This window comes from Microtus oregoni, unplaced genomic scaffold (genome assembly GCF_018167655.1).
Source record: "Microtus oregoni isolate MIOR12 unplaced genomic scaffold, Mior012 000045F_ref0000178, whole genome shotgun sequence".
Classification (NCBI taxonomy): Eukaryota; Metazoa; Chordata; class Mammalia; order Rodentia; family Cricetidae; genus Microtus; species Microtus oregoni.
This window is the reverse complement of record NW_024543219.1, coordinates 3213685-3233339: the sequence shown is the minus strand read 5'-3', so window position 1 is coordinate 3233339 and position 19655 is coordinate 3213685. Positions and strand designations below refer to the sequence as shown.

General features: G+C 45.7%; 1 protein-coding gene across 7 annotated transcripts in view; it reads right to left on the bottom strand.

Moving 5' to 3' along the window:
• The window catches only part of Zdhhc20 (zinc finger DHHC-type palmitoyltransferase 20), a 62604-nt gene extending 49321 nt beyond the window's left edge, over positions 1–13283 (bottom strand). For 6 of the 7 annotated variants that reach the window (XR_005972531.1, XR_005972532.1, XM_041633947.1 and 3 more), the window contains exons 1-2: positions 13055–13283; positions 392–418 (exon numbers count right to left, since the gene is read on the bottom strand). Coding sequence is in view for 5 of the 7 variants with exons in the window: in XM_041633947.1 (XP_041489881.1) it covers positions 392–418; positions 13055–13172 (145 nt within the window). In the remaining 2 variants the exon portion in view is untranslated. The remainder of the gene's footprint in view (positions 1–391; positions 419–13054) is intronic. The other variant, XM_041633949.1, reaches the window with a different exon arrangement.
• Positions 13284–19655: the final 6372 nt, after the last annotated feature.

Genomic DNA, 19655 nt, shown 5'->3' with positions numbered 1-19655 from the left:
GTTTCTGTTATTAATATAATTAACAGAGTTTCAGTATGGGTGGCCGGGAAACATCTCCGCTTATTATTAGATACTATGAAGCAGACTTCCTCCCTAGCCCAGTGAAGGCTGCTACCAGAACTGTAACAGACAGAGCTCCAGGGAAACACCAAGCAGAAATCCATGAATTTATATAAAGTAGTGCTAGGAGTCTGCTAAAACATAGCCACGTTAGTCATTTAAGATACTGCGTGCCTAGGAAGAAACCCAGCAGCAGTACTCTCTCCTTCTAACTAAAAAGTTCAAGACACATTCTTTCTTTAAGGAGAACAAACCCCATGAATTCACAGCACTAGGTAACAGTACATGGTCACACAGGACTCTACTCAGAGTGAGACTGTGAGAGTCTTACCGTTTTCTCCTTTGCCAGAGACAGTGACTGGAAGAAAAAAATAGGAGTAAATATACTTATACACGAAGTTTGTTTCATTTTCATAAAACCTGAAAAACATTCTGATGTGGGAGTGTCATATATCAATCTGTTGATTTCATTGGTTAAGCAACAAAGAAACTGCTTGGCCCTCATAGGTTAAAACACAGGTGGGAGGAGTAAACAGAACAGAATGCTGGGAGGAAGAGGAAGTGAGCTCAGACTCGACAGCTCTGCTCTCTGGAGCAGAGACGCCATGCTCCCCTCTCCCGGGCGGATGTGAGAGCTCTGCTCTCTGAGACACATGCGATGAAGCTCCAACGCAGGATGGATGTAGGCTAGAATCTTCCCGGTAAGCACACCTAGCGGAGCTACCCAGATGATTAGAAATGGGCTAGTTCAGGTGCAAGAGTTAGCCAAGAAGAGGCTAGACAGAAATGGGCCAAGCAGTGTTTAAATGAATACAGTTTGTGTGTTGTTATTTCGGGCATAAGCTAGCCAGGCAGCCGGGGTGCTGGGGACGCAGCCCCGCCGCTCTTATTACAACAACATTCTATCATTAACAATGCATTAATACTTTTAGACCTCTTTAAACTTCAGTGTGTTGAGAGAGCCCTTTACAGCTCTCCTCAATCCCACAGCGAGAAAAGGGCTGTTCTTTAGAATACAGTACACGCTCAGCTGGCAAAGCACTGGCTGAGGAAACACAAGGGTGTGTGCTGATCCCCCACCCATGTGCGGGAGGCAAGCATTTGGAATCCTAGTTGTGTGACCCCTGGGTGGCCAGCCAACCTCACCTGGGCACCCATTGGGGTGGGTGTAAGGGAACAGCACAGCTGGGCAAGGCCGGACGAAAGGAAACATAATACAAATCAAGGTGCCTAGTTCCCGAGAGACGATGTCAGATGGACTTCTGACGCACACACTTCATATTTCCTTTTAACTGAAGCACGGTAACCATCATATTTAGGGAAAGACTGTAATAATTTATGTATACATGTAAAGTTTTCAAGTTAGGGTAGCTGACAGAGAAAAGGTACTCCATCTTTTTCCATTTTGTACTATTTTTAAAAGAGTTTTTATTAGCTGGGCATAGTGGTGCATATCTTTAATCCCAGAACTCAGGAAGCAGAGACAGGCAGATCTCTGAGTTTGAGGCCAGCCTGGTCTACAAAGTGAGTCCCAGAACAACCAAAGCTACACAAAGAAATACTGTCTCAGGGGAGAAAAAAAATAAGTTTTTATTTTTATTTTATGTATATGGGGGTTTGGCCTGAATATTGGTGTACTGCTTTTGTTCCTGGTTCCAGATGTAAGCTGCTGTATGGGTCCTGGGAAATGAACCCAGGTCCTCTGCAAGAGCAAGGCAGCAGAGTCACGGCTTCAGGCCCCATCTTCTCTTACCCTTCGAGTAACCTAAAAGCAGTCCCTCTACAGTGCCTGAAATGGTGGGAATTACTGTTCATTCTTTCTGGACGATCCAAAACCATGTTGGACAAGACTATTTCCAATATGTCACCGCTCCAGGCCCGCCCATCTCTTTCCTTAAATCCGACACTAAGGCATCTGCCCTATCAGTTTTACACTCACCACCAGCAAAGACATGGCTGACTACTCTTCAGCACCGTGCCTTCTGGGCAGCCAGCACTACAGACCTGCCGTAATGTAGTCGTCTGGCTGGCTCATGCTTTTGGTCTGTTACAGAACACAATGTCACAAATACTATGTTCCTTCTGATCCACCTTTCAGAGCTATATGAACACTCCCGCCTCTCAAAGCTTCCTGAGCCCCCACTTCCAGCATAAACACCACACTCTTCTGTTACTACTGCTCACTCCCACATCCGTTCTCACTCTCTCGCGCTTCCTCATAGCCGACAGCATCACACATTATTCCATATTTTAAGACTCAAAGGATTATATATGTATGTATGTGTGTGTATGTTATGTATCAGCAGGACAAGCAAAATCAAATCTGAACTAAAATCTCTAGATAAGCTGAAACTACATGGACACTTTCTTAACAAACCAAAAATAAATTTATTTATTCATCCACCAGCATCATAACACTAAAGAAATTGTGTAATTGCTTTGGAGCCTGTCCTGGAACTAGCTCTTGTAGACCAGGCTCGTCTCAAACTCACAGAGATCTGCCTGCCTCTGCCTCCTGAGTGCTGGGATTAAAGGTGTGTGCCACCACTGCCTGGCCTAAGAAAAGTTTTTGATCATTTCTTTTTTAAATACACTTTACAGAAGCATAAGGTTTCTCAACCCATCTTAGATGTTAGGTAAGGCCTGAATATCTCAGCCCCCTGAGCACACATTAAAAATATGTTCTGTGTAAAAAAAAATAAAAGAAAAAAAAATATGTTCTGTACAATAAAAATTATAATTGTAAAATTTAAAATTTTTTTAAGATAATGTCATGACTTTAATGAAAATTGCTGAGAAGTATGATACCGGCCACACTAATTAAAGAATAAACATAAAAATAAAACTGAGGCTGGGCGGTGGTGGCGCACGCCTTTAATCCCAGCACTCGGGAGGCAGAGGCAGGCGGATCTCTGTGAGTTCGAGACCAACCTGGTCTATAAGAGCTAGTTCCAGGACAGGCTCCAAAACCACAGAGAAACCCTGTCTCAAAAAAGCAAAATAATAATAATAATAATAAAAATTAAACTGAGGGCTGGTGGAGACTCCAAGGTGATAGGGCTGCCAAGCCTGACTACCTGAGTTCAAGCACTCACTGCGGCCACATGGCGGAAGGAGACAACCTACTCTACCATATTGTCCTCTGACCCTGTACATTTGCCATGGCGCCACACACAATAAGCAAATGTGGAAAAGAAATTGATTTTGTTGTTTCAAGACAGGGTTTCTCTGCATAGCCCTGGAGTCCTGGAACTCACTCAGTAGACCAGGCTGGCCTCGAATTCACTCTTTGCCTCTGCCTCTAGAGTACAGGGATTAAAGGTATATGCCACCACTGCCCAGAAAAAAAAAAAGAACTTTTTTATAGATAAAAAGGTTGGAGATTCTCTTTATGATGGTGCAGCAGAGCCTGAGCCAAGCCAATGCTGCGCTCTTGTCATGTGGACTGTGGTAGCTGGAAAACAGCAAACACGGGAGGAGAGCTCGGCATTCACAGCAGCAGCACAAAAACTCTAAACCGCATCCTTACAACGAGCTTGTCTTCATGGTGTGCATGCAAATGTGACACACTGGTCAAGACCCATGACATACCAATCTTGACATGAAGAAACTAGGGAATGAAATGTTGACTGCACAGTTAGCTGCAGCTGTGTGTCACAGACTATGGCAAAGAATCTCAGGCCAAGGGTGTCATCATAGAGTGTGACAAATGCAAGAAACGAACAAAAATGGCCAGAGTGGCCCTAGCTTTCCTCCTCTGGTGTCGCTCAGTGTGGTTAGGAACTCACAGCTGCTCATCTTCAAAGACAGCCACAGTTCTGGCAGGCTGCATGGGCCTGACCAAGGCAAACCGGTGTCCCCCTGGAGAGGATCAGGCTCAATACTGAAACTGGGTCTTCTAGGCAATCAGCACTTTGTTGCTGGGACATCTGGCTTCATGAGAAGAGTGGTGATCACATGGTCCAAATTAATGCTATTTGGCCGTCCAACTGGCCCTGACAGTAACCAACCCTGTTGTTGTAAGGCCAAAAGATTAGAAGTCCAAGTGCCCAGGCTCACTACTGAAAACCCATCAGGAGGACCAGTGTAAACCTTTGTTACTGTTTATTAACAGCGGAATTTAAATGTTTCCAGAACTGCGGAGGCACAGAGGGGAAGGCAAAAGCAAAACCATTTGCTGAAAGAATTTTTTTTTTTTTTGGTTTTTTTCAAGACAGGGTTTCTCTGTAGCTTTGGAGCCTGTCCTGGAGCTAGCTCTTGTAGACCAGGTTGATCTCGAACTCAGAGAGATCCGCCTGCCCCTGCCTCCCAAGTGCTGGAATTAAAGGTGTGTGCCACCACCGCCCAGCCTTGCTGAAAGAATTTTAAGAAAGAATTCAAGCCAGGTGTGGCGGCACATGCCACCTGTCACTCAGGAGCAGAGGCATGCCAGCCAAGACTACAGAGAAACGCATCTCAAAGACATCATAAAGGAAAACGGAAGGGAGTTCAGGTGTTTTACATACACGCTCTCTCCATTCTGCCAGCTGTGTATGTATCTGTCACCAGCGCCGGCATCTAACAACTTAGTCTCACTTCCTCACAGCCCTTACTTAGCCCTAGAGGAAAATATCTAATGTTCCTATCAGTGTAGTTGTACACCTACAGCCAGCCTGGCTACATGAAGCTCATTCGCCAGCAAACTGGCTTCACTGTAGACACCCTTTAAGGGTCTTACTCTGAAGTCACAGAGATCCACCTGCCTCTGCCTCCTGAGTGCTGGGGTTAAAAGCATGAGCCATTCCACCCAGCAGGGATGATGGTGGAGGCAGAGAAAGGTGGATCTCTGTGAGTTTGGGGGGGAAGATGGTGACTTCTCAAGGCCAGGCGACTTATGAAATGTCTTAGATACTCTAGCAATCACTACACAGTAGCACACATCTATTTTTAAAGCACTGCTGTCTCCCATCATGTGGGTGTTCTGTTTTACAATCAGACTTCTATGAGTGGACATCTGGGTTGCCTCCAATTTTGTGTTATTCAAACAATCAATAAATAACCCTGTGAATGTGCTGTTTACTTGTGGAAGCTTATGTTCAGTGCGGAATCCTCACAGCAGGATCACAGAACTAAGAGTACATTTCTGTTGTATTTTTAGCTTTTCCCAAAAACCTTTAGAAGGATTTTGTATTCCTTTAAGCAATGCATGCACACCCTGGGTCTTTCTAGTCTAAGTGTTTGCAAACTCTTGGTGCTGCAGGGTAATTTTATAGTCTGCACTTGTAGATGAGCATGAACATCTTATGTTTACAAACCACTGTCATCTTATCCTGAACTAGTTATGTCTATCCATTTCTGTTTTTGTCTACCAGAACTGGCATTCTAAGCTACAGAGCGAGGGGCTTTCATTGGTGTCTCCTTAGGGATTATCCACTTTTCGTTTCTTCTAATGCTTGAATAGTTTTATTTTAAAAAATCAGATTAGGTCCACTTTGAAACAGCCAATTCCAATATCAGGGAAATTACCAACCTTAAAAAACTATGGTGGCAGAAATAAGTGAGGGTGGCTGCAGAAACGGGGATGTGACTCCTATTGTCCTAATCAGAGACAATTTAAGCAACAAGATGAACTCATAAAATGGGATTCAGAACTGCATGTTCATGGTAACAAATTTATCAACTAAACAGGGAGGCTGGACCAGCAGGCTGGCACAGTGAGTAAAGGCACTTGTGACCCAAAATGGCAGAACTGACTCCAGCAAGTCATCCTCTGTCCTACACACACACACACACACACACACACACACACACAGAAATATATAGGAAGGGAGGTTATTCCCGCCTACAGAACTCTAGATAGTAAATGTAGATAAAATGGTGGCATTAAAAAAAAAAATCACCATTTGGTAACTACTGTTTTTTCTTTTTTACAAGCAAGAATCTTCAAAGTAGCTGGGTGGCGGTGACTCATGCCTTTAGGCAGATCTCAATGAGTTGGAGGCCAGTCTGGTCTTCAGAGGGAGTTACAGGACAGCCAGGGCTGTTACACTGAGAAATTCTGTCTCAAAAAAACCAAAACCAACCAAACAAACAAAAACAAAGCAAACTAATCTTCAAAGGACGCTATATAGGAGCCCAGGGCCAGTACCAGGAACAGATGAGTCAGAGTTTCAGTGCTCCATACAAGGTAAGATACCTTAGGCTGAGTTCTGTAGAATCAAATGTTGTGCTAGCTAGTTTTATTTTATTTTATTATTATTTGCCAACTTGACATAAGCTAGACTAACACAGAGGGAACCACAGCTGGAAACTGCCCGTGTAAGACTGGCCACAGGAAGTCTGTGACTGGCGTACGAGCATCGTTGGCCTCTGCTTTGCTCCTACCTCAGGAGTTTTGGCTCTGACTACTTTCTATAATGGACAGTGATGGGGATGTGTAAGCCAAATAAACCCTTTCCTCCCCAAGCTGCTTTTGGTCATGGTGTTTATTTTCATTACAGCAATAGAAACCTTGACTCAGCATAAGGCAGGTGCTGAGACAGAGCCTGAAGTGCCGTCTGTTTTCCAGAAGAAACTGACAAAAAGCGGAAGCAAAGCAGAAGAGAGACGAGGGGGCGCTGTGAAGGGAGCACAGGCTTTGCAACAGCAAGGCTAGGAGCTCTGCAGGGAGCAGCCCAGCCCCACCTCTCAGGCACAGCCAGCAGACTGCACCAGAAAGGGTGTGACCTTGGGCGAGGCAAATCACACAGAAAGAGCTGGGCTGCTGCCTCCTGACCGCACTTGCCACAGCTGAGCAGCAAGTCCTTCCTCGAAATCCCTGCGTTGAAACTAGAGATAACCCACACTGAAGGACATCCTACCGGGTCTGGGCCTCTATTTTTAAAAATGTCATGGTCCAGTGCATAAAGACTGAGGAACACTTCAGATTAAGGCGCCAAAGAGGAACAGCTGTAAAGTATGAGCCCTTATTTATTTGCAGTGCTGTGGACCAAACCAAAGTGTCTTGTATATGCTCACAACTGACTTTGTTCTATGAGATGGGGACTCAGTATGTAGTAGACTACTTAGCTCACAACTCAAACTGCTCTTGAACCACTGCATAAAAGCTGGCCTTGAACTCACAACCCTGTCTCTCCTGAGTGCTGAGATTGCAGACCTGGGCCACGCATCAGTCTCTAATGTGTAACCTTGACTGGACTGCAGAGCAGGAGGAGGAAGATGGAAGTTACCCAGTTTGCAGAAAAGGGCCTCAAGGGGAAGTAATCACACTATGCAAATTAAGGTAACACAGAAAGACAAATGTTTTCCATCATTTAAAGTTCAAACGTGACAGCAGAAATAAACCATCTAGGGGACAAAGGAGAGTAATGAGAAATGGGAGAACAGGGATGTCAGGAGGATCATAAAAGAAAGTAAGTTCAAATTATATATGTGCAAAATCTTGGAAAAAATCTTAATCTTTAGAGTAAACAGGCACAGCATCCACAGCTTACTCTCAAACAATCAGGAGAATGTGACCACAGGACCCAGGGGGGGAGAAATAACAACACACAGGAGGAAATCTCTTCACAAGTGAAATAAAAGGCCAGGCCTCAGCCCAGTGAACTGCAAAGCAGGCCCCAGTATCTCAGAAGACAAGACAGAGAGCAGTGGAGGTAAACACCTAACAAGGAAAACGAGGTTTGATTCATGTGTAATCAACCCTGAACAGAGAGGCACGGGACTGACTTTCTCTTACCAGTGGTTGTCCCAATTTTTCCTCCAGGATTTGACTTGCTACCTTCAGTGTATTCTAGAGTGCCTATTTCCAAATATGGCATTCTATTCCACTGCCAATATATCTGTCCATTCACTAGAATATATAATTTTTAAAAACGTACCATTTGGGAGAAACTAGGAGAAAGCAAGCTGTCATGTGCCCCTGACCGCCAACTAATTACAGGTAACTGGTTTTACATCTAGGAAAGATCAGGGTGTGGTGGTGCACAACTTTAATCCCGCTGCTCAGGAGGCAGAGGCAGGTGGATCTCTGTGAGCTGAAGCCCAGCCTGGTCTACACAGTGAGTTCCAAGTTAGCCAGGCTACACAGTAAAACCCCATATTTGCCTTTCTTGAAGCCGTGCTAAGAGTAGAAGAAACTCCCCAGGTAGAAATGGGTCTGTTCAGTCACTGGCTAAAGGAAAGACAGCCCCACTCACTTAAAGTTGTGCTAAAGAGACAGAAGGAGCTAGGTCTTCAGCTTCTGGATTGTTCTTCGCCAGAGCCCCCGCCCTAATTTATGGGTATAGGTATGTAGTAGGGTCCTTACATCTGCCACTTTTTCTGAAGTATTCAGTTTTCTGAACTCTCCAGAGAAGCAGAACCTTTCTTCTTTCTACGTTTCCGAAACATGCTTCCCTTAAATTTGGGTTCTTGCCTCAACATTTTGGGGTTCCTGACCCTTAGTGTCATGTTGTCTGCCCTCCATTTGCTCCTCCAGTCAACTGTTGAGGTTTACAGCTTGCCTGCCCTGTAATTTCTCTTTGAAACATAATAAATTTTGTCATGAATTTACTTGAATTCTTGAATTCTTCTATTAAGGAAACTAAGAACCCCAGCTGGGCAATGGTGGCACACTCCTTTAACCCCAGCCCTTGGGAGGCAGAGGCAGGCGGATCTCTGTGAATTCGAGGCCAGCCTGGTCTACAGAGTGAGTTCCAAGTCAGGCTCCAAATCTACACAAAGAAACCCTGTCTTGAAAAACCAAAAAAGAAAAGTCAGGACAGTAAGCCATGGGAACAGCTAAATTCACTGAACAAGGTGTAGAGTACTGGAGATTGTGAAGCAGACACTTAACAATCCTGATTTTGGCTTTAATCCTTAGTTTTGGATTCAATCTAGCCACCTGGGGGATGGCAAAGAATGATGTAAAGGGAAGAGATGGGAGGCTCCTGACATCTTTATCTCCGCACCAATGAGGTAGACGCAGGTGGATCTCTTGAGAAACTGAGGCCAGCCTAGTCTATACAGACTTGCAGGCTAGCCAGAGCTACATAGTGAGAGCCTGTCTTTAAAAAACATTGAGCATGTGTACATGATATTAAATATGATCATTGTCTTGGGTAGGGTTACTATTGCTATGGTAAAACACCATGACCAAAAGCAACTAGGGGAGGAAAGGGTTTATTTGACTTACACTTTCACATCATAGTCCATCACTGAAGGGAGTCAGGACAGGAACCCAAACAGGGTAGAAGCCTGGATACATGAGCTGACACAGGTCACGGAGGGGTGCTGCCTACTGGCTTGCTCTACACACAGCTTGCTCAACCTGCTTTATTAAAGAACCCAGTACCACCAGCACAGGGATGGTACCACCCATAATGAGCTGAGCTGTCCCCCAGCCATCACTAAGAAAACCCTGGTTGGACAGTGGTAGTGCACAGATTTAATCTCAGCACTTTCAAGGCAGAAGCAGGAAGATCTCTGTGAGTTTGAGGTCAACCTGGTCTATAACGTGAGTTCCAGATCAGCCAGGAGTATTATGCAGAGAAACCCTGTCTCAAAAAACCAAATTGAAAAGAAAACTCTCTACAGTCTTGCATAGTATGATCTCATAGAGGCTCTCAACTGAGGCTCCCTCTTCTCAGATGACTTTAGCTTGTGTCAAACTGATATAAAACCACCCAGCACAATAATAACAAGGATTTTTAGGTACTTACAGGAAATATATCAGTCATCTTTTGAAAGAACAAAATACATGTTCTTTATGTATATACATTTGGGACGCAAAACCTACAATCCTAGCACTTAGGAGGAAGCAAGAGGGCTACAGTGCATTTGAGGCCTCCTGGACTACAAGGTCAGGCCTTTGTATCAAATGAATCAATAGAAACCTATCCTGGAATAGAGGCTCTCACTGCAGTGTTTCAGATAAGTGCTCATCTGCTCAGAAGTGCGTGCTCCATTTCCAGAACACCCGTGTCTGCAGGAATAGGAGGTGTTGACTATCTCCAGGCTGCACGTGATGATGATGGGAGGGCTCCTTCTCTTAGACAGCACATATAATCCCGACACTACCAGCAGCTTAGCATCAAAACCGGCACACTTGCAATATCTTTAAAAAAAAAAAAAAAAAAAACTAGCTAAGAAAAAAAAAACATGAAAAGTGTTCCACACGGAAGGCAGGCTCTGGGTTTGAACAACAAATTGTGTTGTCTAAATTAGTTTCCTCAAACAAAGTGTGGGGAAAGAAAAAGAAAAAAAGGAGAACAAAGGGGAATTCCGGTCTAAAACTAAAACTCAGTATTATCCCCGTCTTCTCCACATATCACTCTGAAAGCCAGGCGCTTGCATGATCACTGCAGTCAACTGTGCTCTAAGTAATGTCCTTCCACAGGGCCCAGTCTCACTTCATCTGCAGACACACCTATGTTTGGAGAGGCAGCAAGAAAGGAGAGGAAAGGAAGTGCTCCCTCTAGTCGGCAGACATGGGTCAAGGGGCTTACGGTCGAGCTGAACTACCCACAACCCACAGGGTAGAGACTGAGAACCTGCTCCTAAAAGTCAGATTACAAACAGACAAAACAGACAGACAGACAGACAGACACACAATTTAAAAATAAAGGGATGACAAAAAAAAAAACTACTGGACTTTTTGTTTCACTGTGGGTATTTTTCAAGTTAAGCTGTGCAATCTGAACCTGACTGGCATTTTTAGTGCTCCTTCAGCAAGTTTAGCTCATGCCAGTGCTGGGTGGTAGTGGTGGTGGCTGTAGTACATGCCTTTGATCCAAGCAGAGGCAGACCAATCTCTAGTTCAGGCCTACAGAGCAAGTTCTAGGACAACAAGGACTTCACAGAGGCGCTGAGACAAAATTCCAGCCGCCACCAATTCGCCCATCTACCTCACCCCACCCCCATCTCAAAAAACAAAAGAAACATTTAAATTTAGTCAATTTTAATTAACTCAACAATTTTAGCAAACATTTTGGTATTATAAAAGATGAATCAAAATCATTACATTCAACAAATTTACTATTTGGAAAGGCATGCCATAATTTATTCTGAGCACAGCTACGGAGATAACTAAAAAATGAGACTCAGCATGTAGGCAACTGACCCGCAGGCCTGATGACCTGAGATCAATCTCAGGAACCTGCGCAAAGGTGGAAGAAAACTGACCCCACAAACTTGGCTTCTGACCTCCACAAATGAGCCTTAGCCTATGTGCACCCTTGTACGTCACATAAAAAATAAATTGTTTTTGTTGTTTCGAGACAGGATCTCTCTACATAGCTCTCTCTGTCTGTCCTGGAACTCACTATGTACATCAGGCTGGCCTCGATCTCACCAAGACATGTCTGTGTGTGTCACCTTAGTGCTGAGGTTGAAGTCCCAGCTGTTTTATTCTAAGTCAGGGCTTCACTATGTAGCTCAGCAGCGCACACTCTTTCCTCTAAATCAATGTTCTCAGGTGCAGTCATTTTCTTAAGGATGTTGCCACTTAAAAACCCAGTGGTGGTAGAGCACTCCTTCGGCTGGATTTCTGTGAGTTAGAGGGCAGCCTGTCTACAGAGTGAGTTCCAGGACAGCCAGGGTGGTTACACAGAGAAACCCTGTCTCAAAAAAACCAAACATAAATGTCTTTCTATGGACAGAAGCCTAGCTTTTCTTTTTTCCCTTAAGATTTGCTTATTTATTATGTAAACAGTGTTCTGACTCCATGTATGCCTGCAATGCAGGCCAGGAGGAGGCACCAGAATGCAGTATAGACGGTTAGGAGCCACCAAGTGGTTGCTGGGAATTGAACTCATGGCTTGTGTAAGAGCAGCCAGAGCTGTTAACCTCGGAGCCATCTCTCCAGCCCCGAGAACTTGAGCTTTAAACAAGTACTTGGTTCAGATCTAAGCAAATCCAGAGCCACAACTGAGGTCTACAGTCTGCCATCTTTTTTCATTCTTATATTTACCCCATATGCTTCCCCCAAGGAATGGCTGTCTTGTAGATAACTGGGCAGTCAGAAAATTAAAACCACATCATTTTGGGGAAACCAAGGGACTGCTTTGTCTTGGATTTTCATTTAATAAAACTGGTATGAGAAAAGCACAGAAAAGGGCCAGTCAGTATAAAACATATATATTCAACTATTCAGTATCACAAACAGTAATAGCCTCCGGTGTTTGGACGACAAAGAATTTTGCTCCACATTAAAGGCAATCTATCTGAACCAAGAGGTTAAGTCCTTTTAGTAAAATGTGATGTTATTCCTTTATTCCAGGAAATCAGGTAAGAACTACGTGGTAAAAATTAAAAAGGGAAACCAGCAAAAGTAAAAATAAAGCAAAGCCCCAAAATTAAAGGTATAAAAAATACAAACCATCAAAATAAACAGCCAAGAAAAGCTAACCGTACTATGCACCTCTCGTTCAATTCTTTGTGCCTCAAAACAACATCTTGTATAAATTCAGCACTGACATTCGAAATGATCTTTAAAAAGGGTCAAATACTGCTCAAAGGAGCGGACGGCAGTCCCTGTCCCCGGGCTGAGCCCTCACTGCAGACCTTGCAGACACACCTCCCTCGCCAGGCCAGAGGCCGCGCTTCTTCTCGCGCAGTCAGGAGATAAACAATCTGGGAGAAACAAGATTTCTTTGTTGTTTGTTGTTTTTAAGGCCAAACTGACTTCACAAGCCATTTATGAAGGGCGATTTTCTCCAGTTCCAAAGGAAAGGCCTTTGTGACCATTCCGTCACAGAAGGGTGGAAGCCCGAAGGCGACCTCAGCCACCCGGAAGCACCGGACGTGGGCGGCACGCAGGCCCGAACTCGGGACCCCAAGAGCAGCGAGCTGTGGGCCGGAACCCTCGGCCAGGGAGCCCACCGGCGGGGCAGCGCGGGCCGGAACCCTCGGCCAGGAGTCCACCCGCGGAGCAGCGCGGGCCGGAACCACGTCCAGCCCGTGGGCTAACAACCAGCGCCGCAGCCCCGGCCTGCCCACCGCGGCACGGCCCGTCGCCCGCGCCTCCCGTACTCACACACGCACAGCTCCACCACGTACGCGTAGTAGGACCAGACGACCACGAAGGTGATGAAGAGCACCGGAACCCAGCCCACCACGCGTTGGCAGCAGCGCCAGAGTGTCCAGGGCGCCATGTTCCTCCGGTGACCCCCTGCGCCCGATTCCCACGATTCTGCAGGGCTACAAGACCCCGGTCGTTCTTCCGCCAGCTCCACCTCCCCCGAGGTACGGCGGCCCCAAGCAAAGGCGTAGGGCGACGCCGCAACTCCGCCCCTCGGGGCCGCCCGGCTGGGCCCGCCCCCGCCCCGCATCCCGCCGCTCCGCCCCTAGCCCGGGCGCCGGGCGCTCCCCGTAGGGGGTGGGGCTTCCCGGCCGAAGGAGGCGGGGCCTGAGGTTGGGCGGGGCTCTTCTCAGGCCCGCCCACGGGATTTGGGGAGGGGTCTGGGTGGAAAAGAGGGGAGAGTGCCAAGGGTGTAGGAGACCACCCAGGACCGGGTGATGAGAGCGATGGGGATGCACCTGGGGAGAAGAATGAATCCTTAGCCACCGTGGGGGGACTTCAGTGCTCATCCAAGTTGGGGTCCTTTTTTATATAAGACCATGCTCACTCCAGTGTGCAAGCGAAAGGGTATTATATACATTAAAACAAAAGACTTCATGATTCTGATGTGTCTTCAGCAAAGAATCCCTGAGATAATTTGGTCCTCATCCCATCCTTCACCCCCATGATTTTTTGAACTGGTAGGTGCCTGTGATTTAAGGTGAAAGCCATATACAGCAGGTTATTTTGATTTGGGTTACGTCGTGAAAGCAGAATATATAAACATTCCTTTCCCAGCACTGAATTTTCAAAAGTTTATTTACTGCTAGAGATCGCTAGGCAATGACTGTAATCCTAGTAGACTCTAGAAGCCATGCTGTGAAGCATCATAATGCACCATCATTAGAAATAATTCTAGAAAAAAAAAGTAGTAATTCATTTCTTTGCTTTGAATGTGGATGCTCACAGTGTGTGTGTGGAGGGGGTCTGAGGACGAAATGTGAGTCACTGGAGTGAGTTTCTCCTCGTGGGTACTGGAACCACACTCAAGTCACGTTTTCCACCCTGCATCTCACTGACCCCAGACTGCATGCTTTGTTTTATTTATTTATTTATTTATTTATTTGGTTTTTCGAGACAGGGTTTCTCAGTAGCTTTGGTGCCTGTCCTGGAACTAGCTCTTGTAGACCAGGCTGGTCTCGAACTCCCAGAGATCCGCCTGCCTCTGCCTCCTGAGTGCTGGGATTAAAGGCGTGCGCCCGACTATTTATTTATTTTTTTAGGTTTATTTGTTTATTTGGCAGTGGGGCATGAAGACACACGCCTTTAATCCCAGTGCACTCAGGAGGAAGAGGCAGGTGGATCTCTGTGAATTTGAGGCCAGCCAGAACTACATAGAGTGTGACCCTGTCTCAATAAATACATTGTTTTTCTTTTAGTGTATGAGTATTTTACCTGCAGGTTTGTCTGTGCACCATTTGGGTGCTTGGTACTGAGGAGACCAGAATAGGGCCTCAGAATCCTAGAACTGGAGTTACAGATGATTAAGAACCACTAAGTGGGTGCTGGGAACTGAACCCTGGTCCTCTGCAAGAGCAGGAAGAACTTCTCGCCAGCCTCAGACAGCATTCTTAATGCCAGTTCCTGCCACTGCCATGGCAATTTGGGTTTTAGATAAAGTGAGATTTTAGTTAGCTACTCTTCTCTAAAGTCTCCAGGGAGAAGGCAGCTGCTTTTACAGTATGACAAAGATTTAGTAAAACAAGCACTAATATTTAACCACCACACGGCACTGTTTAAAGTGAGACAATGTGTGACGTGGCCGGGCCTCAATTTTCAGACTATATATTAGTGACAAGGTCGACACAAGGTCAGCTAAGGGCGCTGAGGTGGATAAGATTCAGCCAGTTTTCCAGAAAGGTGCTTCTACGTCTTGCTTATAGGAGGAAACATGGGATCTGGAGGCTAGGGGTATAGCCCAGTGGGAGACCACCTCAAATATGGGTGTAGCAATAGGTTCAGCCAAAAGTGAGGTGTGTGTGGGGTGGCTATGATGGAATTAGGATTGACAGGAAAATCAATATTAAAACTGCTGTCTCGTGATCCTGGTGTGGTGGTGTCCCCTTTAATCCCAACACTGGGGAGGCAAAGGCAGGCCTATCTCTGTGAGTTCAAGGCCAGCCTGGTCTACCGAGTGAGACCATGACAGCCAAGGCTACACAGAGAAACCCTGTGTCAAAAAACAAAAATGCTGTCTGGGGCTAGTATTGGCATGTAGTAAATGAAGCCCCTTTTTCTCCCGCCATCTCTCTATATAAAACTGTGCTAAAAAGGTTACGCCCTTTACAACTTCTCTGTAAAACAAAAAAATTATTTGTTGTATCATTCACTGAGCCTTGCACAGCTCTAGAAACTGGCCAAATTGGGGTGTCTCAGTCAGGGTTTCTATTGCTATGAGAGACACCATAACCACAGCAACTCTTATAATGGAAAACATTTAATTGAGGTGGCTGGCTTACAGTTCAGAGGTTCAGTCTGTTGTCATCATGGTGGGAAACAAGGCAGCATGTCAGCAGACGTGGTGCTGGAGAAGGAGCTGAGAGTTCTTACATCCTGACCCATAGGCAGCACTGGGTGTGTCTTGAGCAGATATGAAACCTCAAAGCCCACCTCCACACTTCTTCCAACAAGACCACACCTGCTCCAACAAAGCCACATCTGTTAGTACCTCTCCCTAAGAGCTTATGAAAGTCACCACCTCATGGGGCATTAGGGGAATAAAGGACCGCTTTACAGAAGAGAGATTGGGTGGTGTTGGCTCTCTGATAGCGAAGACTCAGCACGCTAGGTCTTAGTCAATGCTCTGTTGGTGTAGAGATGCTATGACCACAACAAATCTTATAAAAGGAAGCGTTTAATTGGGGCTTGCTCACAGTTTCAGAGGTCTAGTCCAGTGTCATCATGATGAGGAATATAGAAGCACAAAGGCAGTCATGGTACTGGAGAATATATATATACATATATATATATACATATATATATATATGTATATATATATGTATATATATATTCTCAAGTATATAGTTCAGGCTATGCTCAAACTGACAATCCTCCTACCTCAGCATCCCGGAGCTTGAATTGAAGATGTCCTCCACCACACCTAACCTAATGTAGGAAGAATTCTTCTTTGCTCCTTTCATCTTGTGGCTATGGCCTGAATCCTTGGCATTTCTTGATTACTGTGTCCTCCAAGATCCACCTCCCTTGTCACCTGGTGTTTTGCTTTCCCGCCATTCTCTCAGCGTCTCAGATTGGATTAAGGCTGACCCCTGCTCCAGGAACCTTGTCCTAACCAGTACACGAATGATGACTTCCAAGAAGGGCCACATTCCCACTTCCCGTAAGGTGAGCACCTCAGCTTACCTTTGGGGAGGCACAACTCAATAGAGAACATAATTTTGAATCTAACTGAAATGAATCATCTTGCCTATTACTTTGGAAGGTTCTTAAAGCGAGAAAGTATTTATTGTGAATCAGTGCCATATGGGTAAGAAATATTTGGCAACTGTAAAATGAATGTTTGAAGGTTTCTGTCTAATGTTTCAGTCAATCAGATAGTCCCTGATTTCTAAGTGAGTGCCACATGTATGTGTCCCTAAAGATAGTAGTAACTTTTACAAGGGTTAAGGAGATATTTCAGAGCCGGGCAGTGGTGGCACATGCCTTTAATCCCAGTACTTGGGAGACAGAGTAAGGCAGATCTCTGTGAGTTCGAGGCCAGCCTGGTCTACAAGAGTGAGTTCCAGGACAGCTGGTGCTATTACACAGAGAAACCCTGTCTCCAAAAAAAATAAATAAATAAATAAAAAAATAAAAGGAAATATTTGAGAACTACGTTCTATGCTTTTGTCTTAAAGTCACCTTTGGGGCAGGTTGTGAGCGGGGAAACTGCATTTGATGACAATCCTCAGACTATGGGTTTGAAAGAATAATGAGGACAGAAAAAAGTCTTCAGACTAGAGGAGCAGCGGGGAGACTGAAGCAGTTTCCCAGGCATGCGGAGGGCAGCCTGAAGTGGGGCTGGTTGCAGAGAGAAGCCGTTCTGAACTTCAGATTACCTTTGATGTACTGCTCCAAAACACAGCAGTGAGAGAAGGAGATGGAAAGTGAAAATACCACATCCTCCATCCCCAACCTTGATTTTCCCCACATCTGACAAAAGAAATAGGAAAAAAAATGTCTCCAGTCTCTCAGACAGTGACCTCCTTCCTTCCCTCTTGTCCTCCACCTCCTTCCTTCTTTTTACCAGCTGCCAGTTTAGCCCTGACGATTGATTTCTGGGGTCGCCATTACAACCACCAGCAGTAACCAGTAACCTACGTATAGTTCAAGTTCTCTCTCCGGATTGAGGGAGAGGACTGACATAAAGCACGCGGGTGTGAGTGTGCAGAGTGCAGGTGAAACAGATGTGGTAGCACACCTGAGTTCCCAGCACTTAGAAGGCAGACGTGGACTGAGAGCTAGAAAGCTGGTTGGGTGTCCCAGACCCAAAAAGATGAATATGGGATGTACTCACTCATAATTGGTTTCTAGCCATAAATAAGGACCATGGAGTCTACAATAGGTGAACCTAAAGAAGCTAAGGAAGAAGGTGAACCCAAGGAAAAACATATAGTTGTCCCCTTGGCTAAGGGAAGTAGACCAAATTTCCGGGGAGAAAATGGGATCTTGGGGGTGGGGTGGGATGGGGGTAAGGGGAGATGGGGAGAGAAAAGGTAGAAGGGAAGGAGGGGGGACCTGGGAAACAGGAGAATTGGGATAAAGGAAAGGTGGATAGGGGAGCACGGAACCACAATTCTTAGTTAAGGGAGCCACTTTAGGGTGGGCAAGCGACTTGACCCTAGAGGGGCTCCCTAGTGCCCAAGATGAGGTTCCCAGTTAGTTCCTTGGGCAGCTGAGGATTGGGAACCTGAAATGACCCTATCCTAGAGCAATACTGACAAATATCTTGCATATCATCATAGAATCTTCATCTGGTGATGGATAGAGATAGAGACAGAGACCCACACAGGAGCACTGGACTGAGCTCCCAAGGTCCCAAGGAGGAGCAGAAGAAGGGAGAACATGAGCAAAGAATTCGGGACCACGAGGCGTGCATCCACCCACTGAGACAGTGGAGCTGATCTACGGGGAACTCACCAAGGCCAGCTGGACTGTGACCGAAAAAGCATGGGATAAAACCGGACTCTCTGAACATGGCGAACAATGAGGGCTGATGAGACACCAAGGACAATGGCAGGGGGTTTTGATCCTACTTAATGTGCTGGCTTTGTGGGAGCCTAGCCAGTTTGGATGTTCACCTTCCTAGATATGGACGGAGGGGGGAGGACCTAGGACTTACCACAGGGCAGGGAAACCGGACTGCTCTGTGGACTGGAAAGGGAGGGGGAGAGGAGTGGGGGGAGGGGGAGAAGGGTGGGAGGAAGGGGAGAAGGGTGGGAGGAGGGGAAGGGAAATGGGAGGCTGGGAGGAGGTGGAAACTTGTTTTTTGTTTATGTTTTTTTTTCTTCTTTTCGCAATAAAAAAAAAGCATGAAAAAAAAAAAGAAAGCTGGTTGGGCTACATAAGACCTTGTCTCGATAAACAAAACAAAGAAACGAATTCATATATCTGAACTAAAGCAGAATTCCACAACACATGAAGAAAAAGGGCTATAAATAAAAACGAGGAGAAGAGGACTGCTGATGGCTCAGAGGTTAAGAGCACTGACTGCTCTTCCGGAGGACCTGGGTTCAATCCCCAGCACCCACACAGCAGCTCAAAACTGTCTTTAACTCCAAGATCTGACACCCTTACACTGCCATACATGCAGGCAAAACACCAATGCACATAAAATAAAAATTAAAAGAAAAAAATCAGTAGAAGAAAGAATGCAGGGGCAGGGGATGTGGCTCATTGGGGGAATACAGAACCCGCACAGGAGAGCACTTTGCTTGAACCCCAAGAAGCCATTAGCCCAGAATGTATGGAGGCCTTGGAAGAACCAACAGGCCTTGCTGGGCTCCTGTTTATTACCATTATGTGACAATCATATTCCCGCTCCACCATTCCTAAGGATGGATGGGTTCCCTGTTGGATATTCATACTTAAAGACTCCACGTCACATAAAACACATAGTAAATATATCCAGATGGTTTTCTGTAGCTCACCTTTGGTGCCTCAGCTATGGAATTCACAGTGGTTGAAGACTCAGTTCTCAATGCACTACCCACATAAAAAATCTTTCTGAGAACTGCAGGTGGGCTGTGTCTTGCTTTACGAACAAATGACTCAGTAGATTCTGTCAACCAAAAAAGGCAAGTTGAGGCACATGGGTATGAAAATGTAGAACTAGAGGCAACTCACTGATGGTCCCCGAGGGCCAGGTTCTAGACATCCAGAGCTAGAACCCCTGATGGTGTGCAGGTATCTGGTGCTTTTCGGGTTTCTGTATGTGTGCTAGGGATTTTATGTAGGCCTCAAGGAAAGATGTGATCTAGTCCTGCCCCACTTCATCCCCAGCCCATAGACAACAACT